We start from the raw sequence: 17381 nt of genomic DNA on the forward strand, positions 1-17381 counted from the left end.
TACCATATGGGGTTTTGCAATGTTCAGTTTCAACCCATTTAAATGCATCCAGTTTTATAAGGTATCCAGTGCACTTACGACGGAGCTCGGAATTTTGTCTGCATTGTCATCTTCAATTAAAACAGAAGTAGCATCCGCAAATAGAACTGATGGGGAATTTATATTTATGGGTACGTCGTTTACATAGAATAGGAATAGGATTGGCTCCAAACTGGAGCTTTGAGACACACCTTGTGATACTGTACTCCATTTAGAACAATAATTCACTGCATCTGAAGTGATAGTTACCCTTTGTTTTCTGTTGTGTAAGTATGATATGAGCCAATTTAGAACATTTTCCTTATCCCGTATTTGTATAATTTGTAGATAAGCAGGTCACAGTTCATATAGTCAAACACTTTGGGAGATTGCTGAAGATACCTTCAGCTTTACTCCTCTGATCCAATGATTTGAATATCTTTTTGATAAAGTGGTTCACTGCATCCAGAGTGTTTTTTCCTGGTTAAAATCCAAGAATATCATTTTTTTTTACAATAAAGTTTTTGATTTGGTTTGCAGCTACTTTCTCTTAACACTTTTGACAGGACTTGAAGAATAGAAATAGGGTGATAGTTTCCCATGTCTTCCCTCAACCCTTTCTTGAACAGAGGTCTGACTTCGCATTCTTCAAAACTTCGGGAAAACATCCCTGTTCAAAAGACTGGTTGAGTATTTTACGAGGGCAGTTCAATAAGTAATGCAACACATTGTTTTTCTCGGCCAATTTTGGTTGAAAAAACCGGAAATTTCTTGTGGAATATTTTCAAACATTCCCGCTTCGTCTCATATAGTTTCATTGACTTCCGACAGGTGGCAGCGCTGTACGGAGCTGTTAAAATGGCGTCTGTAACGGATGTGCGTTGCAAACAACGGGCAGTGATCGAGTTTCTTTTGGCGGAAAACCAGGGCATCTCAGATATTCATAGGTGCTTGCAGAATGTCTACGGTGATCTGGCAGTGGACAAAAGCATGGTGAGTCGTTGGGCAAAGCGTGTGTCATCATCGCCGCAAGGTCAAGCAAGACTGTCTGATCTCCCGCGTGCGGGCCGGCCGTGCACAGCTGTGACTCCTGCAATGGTGGAGCGTGCGAACACACTCGTTCGAGATGATCGACGGATCACCATCAAACAACTCAGTGCTCAACTTGACATCTCTGTTGGTAGTGCTGTCACAATTGTTCACCAGTTGGGATATTCAAAGGTTTGTTCCCGCTGGGTCCCTCGTTGTCTAACCGAACACCATAAAGAGCAAAGGAGAACCATCTGTGCAGAATTGCTTGCTCGCCATGTGGCTGAGGGTGACAATTTCTTGTCAAAGATTGTTACAGGCGATGAAACATGGGTTCATCACTTCGAACCTGAAACAAAACGGCAATCAATGGAGTGGCACCACACCCACTCCCCTACCAAGAAAAAGTTTAAAGCCATACCCTCAGCCGGTAAAGTCATGGTTACAGTCTTCTGGGACGCTGAAGGGGTTATTCTGTTCAATGTCCTTCCCCATGGTCAAACGATCAACTCTGAAGTGTATTGTGCTACTCTTCAGAAATTGAAGAAACGACTTCAGCGTGTTCGTAGGCACAAAAATCTGAATGAACTTCTCCTTCTTCATGACAACGCAAGACCTCACAACTTCAGTGAACTGTTCTTCCTCATGCACCCTACAGCCCCGATCTCGCACCGTCGGATTTCCATATGTTTGGCCCAATGAAGGACGCAATCCGTGGGAGGCACTACGCAGATGATGAAGAAGTTATTGATGCAGTACGACGTTGGCTCTGGCATTGACCAGTGGAATGGTACCGTGCAGGCATACAGGCCCTCATTTCAAGGTGGCGTAAGGCCGTAGCATTGAATGGAGATTACGTTGGAAAATAGTGTTGTGTAGCTAAAAGATTGGGGAATAACCTGGTGTATTTCAATGCTGAATAAAACAACCTCTGTTTCAGAAAAAAATGTGTTGCATTACTTATTGAACTGCCCTCTTAGTTAGGGTCGATATTATTACATCACACAATGATTTAATCATTAATGGGTATCCCATCCCACCCAGCAGAGTTTTTATTTTTTAATTATAATGTAACATTGCCCACATCCATTATTGCGACTTTTTTTTAATCTAGAAGATACTCAGCTTATTGGTGGACCCCAAAGCGATTTACTTTACTGTGATATTCTGCTACATCAATGTTTGACTTTTTGCACTGATCAAATTGTACAAGCCTGAAATATAATATTTCGGTAGTCGGTATTTGTTGTGACCTCTCCAAGGACTTCAACCACACAGATCATGACTCAAAAACTCAAGTTTTATGGAACTGATGGCCTTACACACAGCTGGTCCGAATCATCCGTGACAAACAGAATGCAAAGGTTGTGCTGAATAATTTAGACAGTGTCAGAAAGGTATAAAATTTAGTGGCTAGGGTAAAAATCACAAAGGGAGTCACAAAGGGTTCAATTTTGGATCAACTCCTATTCCTTATGCATGTGAATGATCCACTTAACAACAAGTAAAGTTGGTACTTCCTGCAAATTATACTAATGTTATAATAAATTCCATTGGAGAGCAAATGATACTAATGTTATAATAAATTACATTGGAGAGGAAGTAACAGAAGAGTTAGTAAATAATGTTTTCCAAGGAATTATTAAGTGCCAGAATGAGATGAGATGAGGTACTGGCAGAAGTAAAGCTGTGAGGATGGGGCGTGAGTCTTGCATGGGTAGCTCAGATGATAGAGCACTTGCCCGTGAAAGGCAAAGGTCCCAAGGTCGAGTCTCGGTCTGGCACACAGTTTTAATCTGCCAGGAAGTTTATCTGAAAATGGACTCTCCCTAAATTCTGAAAAAAAGCACCATACATTCAGTTATGTACAACAATTAGAGTCATACCAGCAGTTGAAATAGCACATGAGCAGGAGTCAATACATAGGTTAGAATGCTCAAAATTTTTAGGCATACATATTGATGTAAACTTGAAATGGAGAAAGCATATCAATGAGGTGCTCAAACAATTACGTTCAGCTTCTTTTGCTCTTCATATAATTGCTAATCTTGGTAACAAACATATCAACCTCCTGGCATATTTTTGCAGATTTCCACTCAATAATGTCCTATGGAATAATTTTCTGAGGTAACTCATCACTTAGAAAGTACTGATTGCACAAAATTGAGCAGTAAGCATAATATGTGGTGTCTACCCAAGGACATCATGTAAGTACCTCTTCAAAGAGCTAAGAATCTTAATTACACCATCACAACACATATTTTTGCTAAGGAAATTCATCATAAATAATTCATCACAATTTGTGAAAAATTATTATGTATGTAAGGTACAACACTAGAGATAAAAATGACCTTCATTACCCATTATTAAAGCTGTCAGTGGCTCAGAGGGCTGTCTTGAGGGTGCGGTGCCATCTCTCCAACCCATTGCTTTGTGGGTGATAGGCAGTAGTGTGTATTTTTTTAATACCGCAGATATTGCAGAGGATGATGAAAAGGCATGTCGACCCTGATTGATGGTGATAGTGGTCGGGCACCCGAAACAAGCGATCCACGAGCCAATGAAAGCCTTGGCTACCATCTTGGCAGTAATGTTAGGGAGAGGGACAGCCTCAACCCAGCAAGACAAATGGTTGATTGTTGATAAGATATATCTATGGCCCTCCGAAGGAGGAAGAGGCCCGATCAGATCAATATGAATGTGACGGAATCGTCCTGCAGGAATGTCGAACTTGCCCAGAGGCGGGGAGCTGTGGCGGCTGATCTTGTTGTGCTGGCAAGTGACGCAGCTGCATGCCCAGGTTTGACAGTCCCGTTTGATATTCTTCCAAACAAAACGTTCTGACACAAGACGTGTGGTGGCTCGAACGTCCGGGTGGGCTAGGTTATGCAGGGCATTGAAAACCTATTGGTGCAGACCGGGTGGGAGCTTAGTGTGTAGGGTGCTGGTCAAAGAACCACACCACACCTGAGGAGAGCCTGAGAATCTTCGTCAGAAGCTTGGAGGGAGGTCAGATCGGAAAGATCAACGATGCGGGAAACAGCACTGATCCATGAGAAGAAATCCACAGCGACGTTATCTGCGCCCATGATGTAACGGACGTCCGTTGTGAATTGAGAAACAAGCTCAAAGCGGCGGTAATGTTGAGGGGGTGGGTCCTCAGGTGGGTTGCAGAATGCTTCTGCCAGTGGTTTGTGATTGGTGAGGACGAAAAACGAATGTCCCTAGACATCGGGGCGGAAATGTTTGATTGCCTTATAAACAGCAAGGAGCTCTCTATTGAATGCAGAATATTTTCTCTGAGCTATAGATAGTTTCTTGGTGAAGAAATGGAGGGGAGAAACTGTGGTGCCATTGCGTTGTTGCAACACTGCCCCCACCGCGATGTTGCTAGTGTCCGTACTGATGAATAACTCAGCCGAGGGGTCGGGGTGGGCAGGTGTCACAGCATGAGCTAAAGAAGTCTTCAGAGCCTTGAAGGCCTCTAGCATCGGAGCAGTCCAAGAGACGAGTTTGATACCAAAGATTGTTTGCCTGATAGTGTGTCTGTCAGGGATGCCTGAACAGCGGTGGCGGAAGGCAGATGGCAACGATAGTAATTGATGGTGCCAAGGAAATGGCATAGCTCTTTGTAAGTAGCCAGAGGTGGCAGAGACGTGATAGCCTGCACACGAGATTTGGGAAGCTCTATCCTGTCAGCGGAGATGGTGTAACCTAGGAAGGAGACTGACGCCGGGCGCAACTGAAACTTGTCTTTGTAGCCCTCGACGCCAGTGGAACTCAAGGTCTGGAGAACCATAGACAGATGATTTTCATGTTCCACAGCTGAGCTGCTGAAAACAAGAATGTTGTTGAGATAAGCAAACCAAAACTTGAACTGTCGTAAGATAGAGTCAATGAAACATTGTCACGTTTGCGCCACATTCCTTAGGCCAAATGGCATGAAGTGGTATTGGAATAAACCGAGCGGCATGATAATAGCAGTCTTAGGAATGTCTTCCGGCACCACAAGAATCTGGTCGTAGGCGTGTTTACAGTCAATAACACTGAAAATTATGGTGCCCGATAACAGATGAGTGAAGTCATTGATGTTCAGCACTAGGTAATTGTCCAAGACGATATGAGCGATTAAGCATCTGTAATCACTGCACATTCAAAAAGATCCGTCGTGTTTGGGGACAAGGTGGATTGGAGAAGACTGGTTGCTGTCTGAAGGTTGCAGAACACCTGCCGCTAAAAGTTCATTAATCTGCTGCCAGGCCATGTGCATTGTGATAGCATTGAGGTGTCAGACCTTATGCCTAATGGGAGGGCCGGCAGTGGTAACTATCATGTGTGTCATTCCATCAGTGATGGAAAAAACTGCACATGAGATTGGTTAACGTCCTGGCGCCGAGTCTTTGGACGAGTTGGGCACGACGAGGCGTAGCTGTTAGCGTGAGTGGGGTAAGGTAGCATGAAAGTCACATACGAGTATCTCTTACGGGAGCGCAGCGTGCACTTGTGTGGAGGGGTGTACGCACAGGGCCGAGTGAAGGGGAAAGGACAGCGACTGTCCGCTGTTAACCTTGTACTGGACAACTGGCGCGGGCGAGAGCAGCACTGGCATCGCGCGTGGGGCCACAATGGCCGCTCAGACATGTGGCCAGTGAGTAAGAGAGGGGGAATGTTTATCAACACGCGCGGTAGCTGTCCAAGAGGTGGGCATGGTCACAATGTGTGCGCGACTGTCATTATCAGCACTGTTTGAAACACACAACACTGGTTGAGGCGAGTGCTGATTTTTCTTTCTCCTGATAATGATGTCCTCGTGGGTTGTCACTGTCTGGAGATCTGAATGGGGGACTACTTTACCTCTGGAATATATTACCCAAGAGGATGCCATCATCATTTAACCATACAGTAGAGCTGCATGCCTCTGGAAAAATTATGGCTCTGGTTTCCCCTTGCTTTCAACTGTTAGCAGTACCAGCACAGCAGGGCCGTTTTCATTGAAGTTACAAAGCTGGATCAGTCATTCAGACTGTTGCCCCTACAACTACTGAAAAGGCTGCTGCCTCTCTTCAGGAACCACACATTCGTCTCTCTTAACAGATACCCTTCAGTTGGGGATCATGGACACGCAAGTAAGTGGCTGAATAAGTACAAATGATTTTTAATTTACAAAGATCACTACAGCAACAGCAGTGTTTGATGGGAGTGGCAGCTGGGTGGGAGTAAGGAGGAGGCTGGGGTGGGGAGGGGTAGGGACAATAGGGTAGGGGTGCAGGACAGTGAAGCCCTGCTAGGGAGCATGCAGGGACAAGGTGGAGAGAGGGTAGGGCAGCTAGGTCCAGTCAGGAGGTTAGATGGGGGGCTGGGGGGGGGGGGGGGTGCATTTAGTGGAATAGGAGAGAAATAAAAAGACTGGGTGCATTGGTGGAATGAAAGCAGTGTAGTCCTGGAATAGGAACAGGGAATGGGCTGGATGAGTGAGGACAATGACTAATAAAGGTTTGGGCCAGGAGGGTTATGGGAATGTAGGATATATTGCAGGGAGAATTTCCACATTGTACAATTCAGAATAGCTGGGGTTGGTTGGTAGGATCCATATGCAGTGAAGCAGTCATTGAAATGAAGGATGTTGTGTTGGGCAGTATGCTCAGCAACAGGGTGATCCACTTATTTCTTGGCCACAGTTTGTTGGTGGCCGTTCATGTGGACAGACAGCTTGTCAGCTGTCATGCCCATATAGAATGTATCACAGTGGTTGTCGCTTAGCTTGTAGTTTCACAGGTAGCCCTGCCTTTAATGTGATAGGTGATGTTTTGTGACCAGACTCGAGAAGGTGGTGATGAGAGAATGTATGGAACAGGTCTTGCATTTAGGTCTGTTACAGGGATGTGAGCCATGAGCCATGAGGTGAGGGGGTTGGGAGCAGGGGTTGTGTAGGGATGGACAAGTATATTTTGTAGTTTTGGTGGACATCAGGATACCACTGTGGGAGGGGCGGTAAGGATAGTGGGCAGGATATTCCTCAATTCAAGGCATGATGATGGGTAGTCAAAACCCTGGTGGAGAATGTAATTCAGTTGCTCCAGTCCTGGGTGGTATTGAGTTACAATGGGAATGCTCCTCTGTAGTCAAACAGTGAGACTTTGGTAGATGGTGGGACACTGGGAAGATATGGCATGGGAGATTGGTTTTGTACAAGGTTGGGAGGATAATTACGGTTTGTGAAGGCTTCAGACACTCGGCATATTTCGAGAGGGACCACAAAGGTGTCTTCAATCAAACTGTCCACCTTGGTAGCTGGGTGATCAGTGCAATGGAATGCCATGCTAAGGGGCCCGTGTTCAATTCCCGGCTGGGTCAGAGATTTTCTCTGCTCAGGGACTGGGTGTTGTGTTGTCTCCATCATCATCATCTCATCCCCATCGATGTGCAAGTTGCCAAAGTGGTGTCAACTCAAAAGACTTGCACCAGGTGACCGGTCTATTCAACAGGAGGCCCTAGCCACACAACATTTCATTTCATATAAGTGAAACTGAACAAGTGAGCGGTTTAGGATTCTGGGTATTTAGGAAGGATTCCTCTAGATGGCTCACAAATAGTTGGCATAGGGTGGTGTCACGCTGTTGCCCATAGCCATAACCCGAATGTGTTTGTAGGTAATGCTTTCAAAGAAATAATTTTGGGTAAGGATATAGTTGGTCATAGTGACTAGGAAGGAGGTTGTTGGTTTGGAATCCATCGGGGGTTTGGAAAGATAGTGTTCAATAGTGGTAAGGTCATGGGTATTAGGGATGTTGGCGTAAAGGGAGGTGACATCAATAGTGATGAACAGGGCATCGTGTGATAAAGGGACAGGAACTGTGGAGAGTCAGTGGAGAAAATGGTTGGTATCTTTTATATAGGAGGGTAGGTCCTGGGAAGGTTTTGATCTGTGAGAGCAGAGATTCCCTCAGTGCAGGCACAGTAAATGGCCACGATAGGGCGTCCTGGATGGTTGGGTTTATGGACTTCAGAAAGCGTGTAGAAGGTAGCAGAGTGGGTAGTGGTAGGGGTGAGAAGAGAGATGGACTCTGGGGAGAGATTCTGGCATGGGCCTAGGGATTTGAGGAGTGACTGGAGATCCTGCTGGATTTCTGGAATGGGGTTTGTAGGCTGACAACAGTGAAAGATTGAAACTCACTAAAATTGGTGTGAAGTCACAATGAGATCAAAGAAAAGATATAAATAATAAAAAATATGTATTTATATTACTGTGGGTAGCAGTTCTGAGTGTGGATAAGTGTGAAGAAGGAGGCGGTGGATGTGACTGGATGAGATGGAATTAGTGGGCATGAACTGGGATAGAACGGAGAAAGAGTGATCCACCCCCACTGCCCTCAGATCACTGCATGTTAACTATCCAGAATTTATTAACCTCAAACGTTGTTTCACCATCATTACCAAAATCCCTCAACATACAAAATAACCTTAACTCAGCAGAAAGGACCACAGTTGATTATCTAAAAGCTGATCCTGACCTCATAATCCTACCTTCAGACAAAGGCTCCACCACTGCTGTTTTTAACCACAAGAATTACCTGGCAGAAGGACTCCACCAGCTGTCAGATACATCCACCTACAAACCTTGCCACAGTGACCCCATTCCAGCAGACCCTCCAGTCACTCCTCAAATCCTTATGCCCAGCCCAGAACCTCTCCCCGGAGTCCATCTCTCTACTCACCCCTACGACTTCTTGTGCTCATACCTAGTCGCCTTGACCAACTATCCTCACCCACAATTACTTCTCCTTTCAAGGCATTATCTACAAACAGATCTGGTGTACAGCAATGGGCACCCACATTGCACCATCCTATGCCAACCTATTCATGGGTCTTTTAGAGGAATCCTTCCAAAATACCCAGGATCCTAAACCCCTCACCTGGTTCAAATTCAATGATGACACCTTTGCATTCTGGATTGAGGGTGAGAACACTCTATCCACATTCCTCCAGAACCTCAACAACTTCTTCCCCATTTGCTTCACCTGGTCCTACTCAACCCAACAAGCCACCTTCCTAGACGTTGACCTCCACCTCAAAGGTGGCTAAATCAGTACCACTGTCCTTATCAAACCTGCTAACCACCAGCAATACCTCTACTTCAACAGCTTCCACCCGTTTCATATCAAGAAGTTCCTTCCATGCAGCATAGCCACCCATGGTCGTCGCATCTGCAGTGACAAGCTGTCCCTCTCGAAATATACTGAGGGTCTTACTAAAGCCTTCACAGACCGTAATTATCCTATCTCGTGTGTCATTCTCCCACATCTTTGCATGTTATTTCCTGCACCTATCCTGTGCCACATGATGTTGTATCTTGTCTATGACCCCCCCCCCCCCCCTCCTCCAAATCCCCCATCTTTTTCTGTTCTATGTCAGTTCGCACCCATTAATTCCACCCCATCCAGTCACATCTGCTGTCCCCCTTCTTCACACTTATCTAGCCTCAGACCTGCTGCCCACAGTAATATCTTTTTTTTATTATTTATATCTTTTCTTTGATCTCATTGTGACTTCACTCCAATGTTAGTGAGTTCTTGGCTTTCGCCATCGTCGGCTTCCTCCTGTTTCACCTAGTTCCCCTTTTTTCATCCATTTCCTCCCTCTCATGATTTTTTCCACATATTTGGATGTATTTTTGCGGATTTTTTTCAGATGTAATACTATGTTATGTAGTAATTTTTTGCAGTTTTTCACCACCATGGATCTTCGCTCCTTTCATCTGCAGTTTTAATTACATAGAAGTCCCATTGACAAGTAATGTTTGTTGCCAGGCAGATGGTGTTCAATGTTGTGCTGTATACCTGTATGTTAGCTGAGTGTAGGCATAAGGTCGATCTTGGTTGAAATATCAGCGTGCTGCCGACTGGGAGTAACCTTATGTCTAACTTTGTATCCACTAGAAAGTACATTTGGATGGTGAGGTCAAGAATGAAGAGATGTGTGCGTGGCAGTTTTGGTGGAGTGTCCTGTACCCATGTGATACCGGAGTGGCATAAATGGGTTTAGTCATTAGGAGAGGCCAGGCTGTGTGATTTGGTCCATTGTTGGTGTTTGGGCAATATCTGCAGGGGAGTTCTGCACAGTTACAACGTCAAGAATGCACTGCTAGTCTCTCCTTTCTCTCCTCCAACAATTCTCCTCCTGGGATGTCAGAGAGGTTTTGACCTCTCAGAGCTCTCAGTATTCCTACTGCTGCTGCTTGCTGCCTTAAAATGGGTGGCAGATATTGCCAGCTTTAGCAGTAGTCCAGTAGCTACTGATCTGAATATAGTACTGTTTTTAAGTTAAAAGCCAATTTCAGATTATCAGTCTTCAGAGGCTTTATAATGTAAAAACAGTTGAAAGTAAATTTATCACATTAACCTCTGCCTGCAAACCCGTCAATCCAACATAATTTTCTGTTTTATTTTCTACATTATTATTCTTGCTATCAATTGTTTCTGTTATCAAATAGCGTAGCATAATTGACATTATCGTATATTATTGACTCAGTTTTTTTGACCATAACACAAATGAATTCAGGAATGTAAAAACTCTTCAACAGAAAATGTTTTTCGAAACATGGCATTTGAAGATTATCCTTAACACAATTCTGATTTCATGATGAATTCTGTGGCCTTACACAGAAATTATTTGAGCTTGGATTAGAGAGACATAAAATACGTCAAGAAGAAATGCAACAGTTTACCAAATGTGTGGATGAAGCAAAAGAAAACAATGCTCAAGAAACTGAAGAGTATGTACCTTCCCTTATCCAATTACGTAGTTTTTGCAGTCAGAGGATATGCTCATCACCTTCCATTTTTCTTGTATGTATCCTGAGAATAATGCATTTCCATATGATACTGAATAAAAGTTATAATTTGCCCAAAGTTTCAAACTAATAGCATAAACATCTGTAGTTTTTCCATTAATTCAGAAATGATGTTTGGCCTTTATGAAGGTATAAAAAATCATCATTAACTATCAAAGACCCAATAGAATATTTCCAAATGTTCCACTACTTTTCAGTAATTGCATTTCATAATGCTACTTACTTATTTCTCTCAAATAATTCACTGTTGATTTCAAACAGTGGAAAATCCAGGATGGAATAATGACAGTCTTATGGAAAGGATATATTGCTATTTACCATATAGCAGAGATGTTGAGTTGCACACAGGTGCAACAAAAATACTACTAAACATGTAAGTTTTTGGCCATAAGGACTTCTGCTGAAATAGACAAAATAAACATGCACATTAACACAGACGCAGCTCACACACATGCTGGGGCCAAACTGAGTCTGGTCATGTGTGTGTGTGAACTGCATTTGCATGGCTGTGTGTGTGTGTGTGTGTGTGTGTGTGTTGTCTATTTCGGAGGAAGGCCTTCTGACCTAAAGCTTACTTGTTTAGTAGTCTTTTAATTGTGCTTGCATACAAGTCAACATCTCCTCTATAGGCTGAGTATCCATCTACGAGGGTTATCCACAAAGTACATTACATTTTGGAATTTAAAATAAATAAAGTATTGGAAATTTTTTTATTATATACAGATGAAAGCCACACTTAAATACTACTTTTCTACATAGTTGCCATTTACATTAAGGCACTTATCGTAGCGATGGATGAGCTTGGAAATTCCTTCGTCGTAAAATTCGGCCGCCTGCGCCTTCAACCACGTGGTTACCTCTTCTTGAAGCTGTGCGTCATCATCAAAACACTGCATAGCCAACCACTTCTTCATTGCTGGGAATAAGTGGAAGTCGCTCAGTGCCAGGTCGGGACTGTATGGCGGATGAGGAAATAACTCCCACTTAAAAGATTCGAGAACTTCACGAGTGGCATTTGCCGTGTGGGCCCGGGCGTTGTCGTGAATCATCAAGATCTTTGAGCCCAACTTTCCCCTGCGCTTGTTTTGTATTGCTCTTCTGAGGTTGTGCAGAGTTTGGCAATACCTTTGAGAGTTTATTGTAGTGCCTCTTTCCAGGAAATCCACAAAAATCACACCTTTTCTGTTCCAAAAGACAGTCGCCATCACCATCCTTGCCGACATTGTCTGCATGCATTTCTTGGGTTTTGGGGGGAAACTTGTGTGCCCCCACTTTATTGACTGCAATTTTGTCTCGCAGTTCACATGCTTAACCCATGTTTCATCACCAGTAATGATGCGATCGAGTAATGAATCACCATCTTTCTCGTAAGCATCCAAAAACGTTAATGCTGCAGCCATTCGCTGATTTCGTCGTGAACGTTAGTTCGGCCATTTTTAAATTTTATGACCCATTGATGCACTCCACCTTCAGTGATTATGTTGTCCCATACACTTCACAAAGCTGCCGATAGATTTCTATCGGTGTACAGTTTTTTGCAGTCAGAAACCTTATTACAGCACGCACTTCACACTTCACGGCATTTTCAATTAACACTGACATTTCAAACTGTCACAGTAACTCAATGGAGTACAGCACGAACCTCTCACTAGCACAGCAGGATGCCGACTGAGTGGCGGAATGCCATGACACCAAGATGGCCACGCTAGCCTCACCCCTGACGGACACAAACGATAACGTAATGTACTTTGTGGATAGCCCTCGTATCTTTCATAATATTGTAAGTGTCGATTTCAATATTCTTGAGTCTGTAAAGAACAAATTTATATTTCATCATATATACAGCAGTGCTACCACATTCAAAAAGCATATTGCTTTTCTGTTTTCACCTTCTGAGTAGTTATTTATAATTTCAGCTGTAGCTATTAGAAATACATAAAGGCATATACATCGTGTAATAAAACAAACTGTTACACAACCCTCTTTCTCATTATTGAAATGTACAATATCCTCCATTTACCAGGCAGATTTAGGTTCTGTTCCGCTTTTAAATTGCACAGACAATTCAAGTAAACTCAAATATCCATGTTTAATCTCTAAATACTAAATTTCCAGTAATTTTTATTTTCTGTCAAATATCAAAATTTTTGTAAAAATAGAGAAACTCCTGAAAGTGATTTTCCCAGGCATTGAAGAAACCTGTTAAATGCAAAGTAAAATATTTGTTTTTAATTACAATGTACAATTACAGCTACTACTAAAACGTCACTCATAAATTATGTAAAATATGGTTTTGTTCATATCAAGATCAATAACAAAGTAATGTAGGAAGTTGCTTACAAATTTTGGTACAGATATTCAAACAATGGAAAATCCAGGATGGGATGTAACAATATTATGAAAGTGTGGCTTCAGCTACCAGAAACTACAGCCATGTGTGTGTGTGTATGTGAGATCTATTTTTAACAAAGGACTTATGAGCCAAAAGCTTTATTTGTGACAGTCTTATTGTTGTGCCTATCTGCGACTCAGCATCTCCTCTATATGGCGAGTGGCAACTTTCCTTTTCATAATACTGTTTCACTCCATCCTGGATATTCCATTGTTTGAAGCATCACAATCAGATACCTGTATGTCTACATAGACAACAAAAAGAAAAATGTCGTGATGCAATCAGATCGAATAACACAGACTGTGCTGGGAACAGGAAGTTGGCCATAATTAGAAATTAATAGCAGTACGAACCTAAATTCTGAAATTTGAATTACATATATCTCACAAAGATAGCAATTATGCGTACCTTAATGCACTGGTTGAGGACCAATAAGCTGATCATAAATTCTGAAAAAACTGTGGCTGTTAACTTCCACATCACACAATACGAGGGCTATCCACAAAGTACATTACGTTTTGGAATTAAAAATAAATAAAGTATTGGAAATTTTTTTTATTATATACAGATGATAGCCACACTTAAATAATACTTTTCTACATAGTTGCCATTTAAATTAAGGCACTTATCGTAGCGATGGACGAGCTTGGAAATTCCTTCGTCGTAAAATTCGGCCGCCTGTGCCATCAACCACGTAATGACTGTCTTTTGGGACAGAAAAGGTGTGATTTTTGTGGATTTCCTGGAAAGAGGCACTACAATAAACTCTCAAAGGTATTGCCAAAGTCTGCACAACCTCAGTAGAGCAATACAAAACAAGCACAGGGGAAAGTTGGGCTCGAAGATCTTGCTGATTCACGACAACGGCCGGGCCCACATGGCAAATGCCACTCGTGAAGTTCTCGAATCTTTTAGATGGGAGTTGTTTCCTTATCCACCGTACAGTCCCGACCTGGCACCGAGCAACTTCCACTTATTCCTAGCAATGAAGAAGTGGTTGGCTATGCAGCGTTTTGTGACGACGCACAGTTTCAAGAAGAGGTAACCACGTGGTTGAAGGCACAGGCGGCCGAATTTTACGATGAAGGAATTTCCAAGCTCATCCATCGCTACGATAAGTGCCTTAATGTAAATGGCAACTATGTAGAAAAGTAGTATTTAAGTGTGGCTTTCATCTGTATATAATAAAAAAAATTTCCAATACTTTATTTATTTTTAATTCCAAAACGTAATGTACTTTGTGGATAGCCCTCGTACCTCCATCCTGCAAACCCTGTTTTCACTATCAAAAGAAAAAATGCATTGAAAGTTAGTCATACAAAATTTCTAGGCATTCATGTTCAGGCAGATCTGAAGTGGGAGGTGCACCTAAACAGTTTAAATAAGAGACTGGTTTCACTAGCATATGCTGTTAGGATCTTCACTCAGAATATAAGCTGCTTCTTATCAGTGCTGACAACGTGCCATTGTAGTATACAGTCGCTACTTATGCATGGAATAATTTTTTGGGAGAATTCCAAAAAAAGCTAAATGCAACGATTCCTGTAGACCCCTTTTTTAAACTCTCAATATATTGCCTCTGCCTTGCTTGTATATACATGAAATACTAATTTTCGTGAAAAGGAGCATCTTAAAAAAGGAAAATCTCTTCAGACACAACCATGATATACACACATATGAAACTAGGCAGAAGATGAACCTACACCTGAACACAGTAGATACAAACTTACGCAAAAGAGGAGTGTATCATACTGGAGCTACATTATATAACAGTTTGCCTTCTTACCTACAATGTGAATCAGGACTGCCAGTTTTTAATGGTTTTTGTAGAGGATGTTTTTCATTTGAATTAATGTTCACATTATACAAATGTCTATAGTCAAATAATGTTCAGTTATCAAACACAACTTATAAAAGGACAATGTAGGTATACAAATAGATGCATCAAGATTAAGTAGTAAATGAAGACCCATGGATGACTAACACAAAAACAGTTTTCAATGTTCACATCATTTGCTTATTAGGCAAGTTAAAGAACATATTGTTCTTGTCACAGGATCCTGCAGCTTTTCCTGCATCTCGCATCTCTACATTTACATCTACATCTATAGCTATACTCTGCAACCCACTGTGAGGTGCATGGCAGAGGATATGTTCCATTGTACCAGTTAGGGTTTCTACCTGTTCCATTCATGTATGGAGTGTGGGAAGAGCAATTGTTTGAATGACTCTGTGCATGTAGTAATTATTCTAATCTTATTCTCATGATCCCTATGTAAGCAATACACAGTTTGTGGCTGATGTACCATCCGTGCACAAAGTTTGTCATGTGTTGCTATTAAATATGTCTTAATTCCCACATCATCGCTTTTATCATTTGCTCAATTTGCTATTTGTGCGACAACTTTTGGCAATCTGTTAGGTCCCGATCCATGTTAACTTGTAATCCCGCTCCCATGCTTAAGAAGAGCGTTTCCTGGCTGCGTGCATGCGCAGTGATTTCGATAGCCATGCATGTGAGCAGCCTGCGGTGCCTCAGTTCTGTGGAGAGCCTGTGACTATTGTACGTTAGCTGGGGCGAGACAGAACACAGAGGGTTAAGATAAGTATTATTATTGACTTGGTACATATGTACCGTGTATTAGTAAAAAAATTTTGTGGGGTCTTGCTGCTGTAGGTGTTGATTTTAGCCTTTGACTATGCCTATTTAGGCAAGCTGTTTTATATTTGTTCCGAAGAAGGCGTATTACCCACACTGAAACCTAGGTAAACACCAGGTAGTTTGTGCAGTCGAGATGGAGTTTTCATAATTATTTCGATACTTATGATTGCTTACGCGCTGCCATGTGGAAAGTTCTTGGATTGTAATATATTCCTAGAATAATCAGTTAAAGCTGGTTCTTGAAATTTTATTAATAGACTTTCTCAGGAAAGTTTATGTCTATCTTCAATAGTCTTCTAGTTCACTGTGACACTCTTCCACAGATTAAACAAACCTGTGACCTTTCATGCTGCCCTCCTCTATATTTGTTCAAGGTCACCCGTTAGTCCAATCTGGTAGGGGTCACACACACATGAGCAATATTCTAGAACTGGTTGTACGAGTGATTTGTAAGCAATCTTGATTGCAGTTCCCCTGTATTCTACCAATAAACTGAAGTCTACCATCTGCTTTACACACGACTGAACCTATGTGATCATTCCATTTCATATCCCTACAAAGTGTCACACCCATGTATTTGTATGAGTTGGCTGATTACAACAGTGACTCATTGACATTACAGCATTATAGTCATAGGATACTACAGACCCCTATGTTTCCTTTTTTTCTTGTTTTTGTTTTGCAAAGTGCAAAATTTTACATTTCTGAACATTTAAAGCAAGTTGCCAATCTGTGCACCACTTTGAAATCTTATCAAGATCTGACTGAATATTTATGCAGCTTCTTTCAGACAGTACTTCATTGTAGATACCTTCATCATCTGCAAACAACCTGATTTTACTATTAATATTGTTTGCAAAGTCATTAATGTACAACACAATCAGCAAGGGTCCCACCACACTTCCCTGGGGCACACTCGAAGTTACTTCTACATCCAACAATCACTCTCCATCCAAGATAACATTCTGTGTCCTCCCTACCAAGAAATCTTCAATCCAGTTACATATTTTGTCTGATAACCTATATGATTGTACTTTTAGCAATAAGTGTAGATGCATTACTGAGTCACATGCTTTCCAGAAACTGAATAATACTGCCCCTACCAGACTGCCTTGAGTCCATGTCTTTCAGGATGTCGCATGAGAAAAGTGCAAGTTGGGTTTTGCATGATTGATGTTTCCACAGTCCATGCTGGTTGGCAAGGAGGAGGTCATTCCTTTCAAGATAACTCATTATGTTCGAACTCAGAATATGTTTTAAGATTCTACAACAAATTGATATCAAGGACACTGGATGGTAGATTTGTGAATCACTTCTACCACCCTTCTTGTAGTTGTGTGTGACCTGTTCTTTCCTCCAAGAACTGGGTACAGTTTTTTGTTTGAGGGAACTATGCTAGGTTGTTGTTAGAAGAGTGGCTATCTCAGCCA

The 17381-nt window shown here is 42.1% G+C and overlaps 1 protein-coding gene across 1 annotated transcript in view; it reads left to right on the forward strand.

Annotated features, from left to right (window-relative positions):
- Nucleotides 1-17381, forward strand: part of LOC126134764 (dynein regulatory complex subunit 3-like) — a 207612-nt gene that overhangs the window by 99223 nt on the left and 91008 nt on the right. The window contains 1 exon segment of the mRNA XM_049915195.1: nt 10658-10819. Within this exon segment, the coding sequence (XP_049771152.1) occupies nt 10658-10819 (162 nt within the window).

Source organism: Schistocerca cancellata, chromosome 1, assembly GCF_023864275.1.
Source record: "Schistocerca cancellata isolate TAMUIC-IGC-003103 chromosome 1, iqSchCanc2.1, whole genome shotgun sequence".
Lineage (NCBI taxonomy): Eukaryota > Metazoa > Arthropoda > Insecta > Orthoptera > Acrididae > Schistocerca > Schistocerca cancellata.